Source organism: Equus quagga, chromosome 4, assembly GCF_021613505.1.
Source record: "Equus quagga isolate Etosha38 chromosome 4, UCLA_HA_Equagga_1.0, whole genome shotgun sequence".
Lineage (NCBI taxonomy): Eukaryota > Metazoa > Chordata > Mammalia > Perissodactyla > Equidae > Equus > Equus quagga.
The window spans coordinates 3,266,544-3,270,784 of record NC_060270.1 but is presented as its reverse complement, the minus strand read 5'-3'; the positions used below and the strand labels follow the sequence as shown (position 1 = coordinate 3,270,784).

Here is a 4,241-nt window from a genome sequence, read left to right as displayed (position 1 = left end):
TTCAGAAACATTTTTCTGCCAAGAATCAAAGTTTTTATCATTTTATCATGGTGTGGTAGGGTATCACAAAGCCTTGTAAACATGCAGGCCTAGCACAGTGAGTTAGGATCAGTCATGAACTAAATAAACGACTCCACGCTTACACACCAGCCTCAGTTACTATCAATTATTAAATGAAATTTGGGGGAGGAGTCCCTTGCAGAGAGCAAATTTTCAAAGACTAAATGTTCATATATAAAGTAATTACAATATTGTTAAGTAAATCAACTGTGGATGACGTGAGTCATTTCAACTGAAGTAGTAACTTCAACTGGACCCGCATCCAAGTAAACATTGTGTCAAGCTGGGTTCCCTCACCCAGTGCTCACTGACCACCCTGACCACTAGCTTCTTGGGAATGGGTAGAGCCAAGGCTTAACTGCAAGACTTGGGCACTTGTTTATGCAAAAGGTAAAAAGAGAAACAATTTGAAATTTCCTTTGGGAACTGTTTACTTCTTTGCAACTTTTCTCAGTGCACCTATAACCTCTTTATTTCTCAAGCAGTAAATAAATGGGTTTAGAAGAGGAATTATAATTGCATAAAATAGGGTATACATTTTTGTCCTGGTCTTCAGCTAGGCCAGGTGCAGGACATACACACATGAAGACGAGACTGTCATAGTACAATGAGACAGAGAGCAGATGGGCACTGCACGTGGAGAAGGCTTTGCTCCTGACCTTTTCAGACTTTATTTAGAATGTCAAAGAACACACTAGTATAAGAGATTATGATGGTCATTAAAGTGGATATTTGTATAAAAGCAGTGAAAATTAAAACCACCAATTCATTAACAAATGGGTCCGTGGAAGAAATAGAATATAGTGGCAAGATTTCACAGTAGAAATAATGTATTACATTGGACCTGCAGAAAGTTAATCTAAATAATAATCCTACATGAAGTATGGGATGCAGAGAACCAATTACATATGACATACTTATCAACCAAGTACAGAGAAAGGAAATATAATCATGTTACACTAGTTGTCTCAGCAATGGAAAGTATTTGCACATCCCTAATAAAAACTGATTATTGAATTATTGGAAATTGTGAGATACCAGCTAGGATGAGAGAAATGGGGAGGTGTTAAATAAACGCATAAATAAATATTCATTTACTATAACTGGAAGTTGATTAATATGTCTACAATTAATACTAAGAAATACAGAGGCAAATTTTCTCATTTCACAACACTCTAAAATGAATCCCAGTTAAGTAAAAGTGCTATGTATATAAATTTAAGTGATGAAAAAAGAAAAAATATAAATTATGTTTATAAAATATCTCTGAATGAGAGGTAACTGAAGAATTTTAACATAAGTGGACGAGATAAACAGTAAGCCAGTTTATCTGGGGCATTCACGAATCAATCCTTTTTTTCCTCATTGATTTGTGATCTTCTTCCTATTTTAAATGGCAGTTTACTTTGGATAAGATGATTTTTTTCCATTAATCTATCTACTGATTCTTGATTTTAAACCAAATTGTTTTAGTTATTGAAACTTCATCATATATTTTAAAATATAATACATTGTCCATTAGTTTTATTGATTGTCCTTTTCCTAGAAAAATTTTAGGATTATTTAGCCAGGTTCCCAAGGAAATCTTCCTTGGATATTGATTTGAGTTAAAACAACCTGTTGATTGTTTTTAGAGAACAAGCCAAATAAAGTTACATCTTCAATTTATGCCACATACTAAATAAATTCCAGGCAGAATCAAGAGTGAAGTGCAGGAATTTAAACTGATGAAAGAAAGAAAGAAAGGAAGGAAGGGAGGGAGGGAGGGAGGGAGGGAGGGAGGAAAAGAAAGTCAGGAAAGAAAGAAACAGGAGGGGGGAACTGAGGAGGAGGAGACACAAGAAAAAGAGAAAAAGAAATGTTCATTAATCATAGACCTCAGATTAAGAAAAGAAATTTTAAACACAAAAGCATAAAAGATCACATAAGACAAGGTTAATAAATATGAGCATATCAAATTAAAATGTTTACCAGTTATAAATAACACAAACAAATATTAAAATACTATCAAGACACAGATGAAGTATTTGCCACAAATAGTTGCAACATTTTAATATCTTTTCTCTGTAAAGTGATACAAATAAATTAGGAAATAACAGTAAGACAAAGGAAAAATGAACAGACAATTCATAGAAGTAAAATGGCCAATAAACACACAAAATATTAATTTCACTATTACTCAAAAATATACTAAATAAAATGTCTTCATTAATATGTGTTTAAATGCTTATTGTTCACTATGTAAGGTACCATTCTATATTCCATAATACATAACATGATGGATGCCTTCAAAAGGTAAAGGACGTTCATCATACTTCAGGTTAAAGGAGATCTCAATCTAATGTAGCCAACTTGTTATAATTCATTGTTAATTATTCTACAAAATGTACATGTGACTCTGTGTGTGTGTATGTGTGTGTGTGTGTGTGTGTGTATTCCTTCCCATTCCATTTTTTCCACCTTCTTGGAGTCTTGTACGTATCAAACTTCATTACTTTAAATATAGATGATTGCAGTTAGTTTGCTTCTAGTCTGTCTCTTCACAAACTAACCCACGTGTGTCTGTCATGTCAGTTTTCGGAACGAAAATGGTCATTTCAATCTCCTACCAGGAAATTTTAAATGTTTCGAACACTCTGCATAGGATCAGATATAATGTCTTACATTAGCTAGACAAGGTTAATCAAGGCTGACTCTTCTACACATTTAAACATTTAATTTTGATGCCATCTTGATTTACTGAGGTTTGGAACGACAGTCTGACACAACTCCATGAGAGTAATGAGAGTTGATAAGGAAAATTATCATTGATTTACTGATCAGTTATCACTGATTTACTCTGATAAAGGTGGAGTTTGGATTAAGATTTGCCAGACAATTTTGAGATTCTATTCATGTCTCTTTTAACAAGCACAGTCTAATAATTTACAGATTGATATTTTATGTAAAAAGTATTTTTTGTTTCTTATATCACTTATCTAAAAACATTTTAATAAATTAAAATCAGGTTTTCATAGAGGATGATGTTTAAGAATATTATGATTCCACATAATTTTTTTCAGAACACTTATCACCTCTTTATTTCTCAGGCTATAAATAAAAGGGTTCAATAAGGGAATTACTATTGTATAAAAAATCGCCACCGCTGTGTCTTTATTCCCTTCTTCAAATGGTCGAAAATACATGAGGAGACAAATGTAGAACATTGAGACAGAGAGAAAGTGCGATGCACAGGTAGAAACGCTTTGCCTCTCCCCTCTTTGGATTTCATTTTGAAAACAGTGAGAAATATGCAAATATAAGAGATTAAGACAGTGGCAATGGTGAAGATTTGAATTGGCATTGAAAATATATATATCATTGGTTCATTTATAAAAGGGTCAGTACAGGAGAGTCGATAGAGTGGAAGTATATCACAGAAAAAGTGGTCAATTTGATTAGACCTGCAGAAAGTTAACCTTAATAGAAACCCTACATGGATCAGGGAATGCAGGTTTCCAGCTATGAAGGCCCCTGTGGTCATCTGAATGCAGAGTTTCTTTGACATCATGGTGTGGTACTGCAGTGGGCTGCATATGGCCACATAGCGATCATAAGCCATTGCCGCCAGGAGAAAGCAGGCTGCAGTTTCTGCAAGGCAGAGAAAGTAAAATTGTGCCATGCATTCATTGAGGGAAATCACTGTGTTCTCAGAAAAGAAGTTCTCTAACATCCTGGGGGTAATGGCACAGGAACAACAGGAATCCATCAGAGCCAGGTTGCCCAGAAAGACGTACATTGGTGTGTGAAGATGCCGCTCCTTAAAAATCAGTGCCACCAAACCAAGATTCCCCACCATGGTGATCAGATAGATGGCCAAGAACACCACAAACAGAAGGGTCTTCAGCACTGGGTGATCTGTAAATCCTGTGAGGATAAACTCAGTTGTCAAGGAATGGTTATCCTCAATCATGTCCACTTTGTCTGTTGAGATAGAAATTGTAGAGAAAATGAGATTTAAATTAGAACGTATCTAATTCTCCCCTCGAATTTCCCCATGGACAAAAAGAAAGAAGCTCTTCTTCAATGATCCTATGCTGTCTCCTGAAAAGTAGCACACACACAGTAGGTCAAGTCTGTGAGAATAGAAGTATCACAAATTGCGTACACAAGGTTGTCTAGAACTGCCTGTGTGAATTCCC

General features: G+C 35.0%; 1 protein-coding gene and 1 pseudogene across 1 annotated transcript; both read right to left on the bottom strand.

Annotated features, from left to right (window-relative positions):
• Positions 1-490: 490 nt before the first annotated feature.
• LOC124238121 (olfactory receptor 5AC2-like) lies at positions 491-993 on the bottom strand (annotated as a pseudogene).
• Positions 994-3,071: 2,078 nt separating this feature from the next.
• On the bottom strand, positions 3,072-4,012 carry LOC124238120 (olfactory receptor 5K4-like). The gene is given in 2 exon segments (XM_046658706.1): positions 3,072-3,301; positions 3,304-4,012. Coding segments are annotated over 2 exon segments (939 nt in total).
• Between the last annotated feature and the right edge of the window lie 229 nt (positions 4,013-4,241).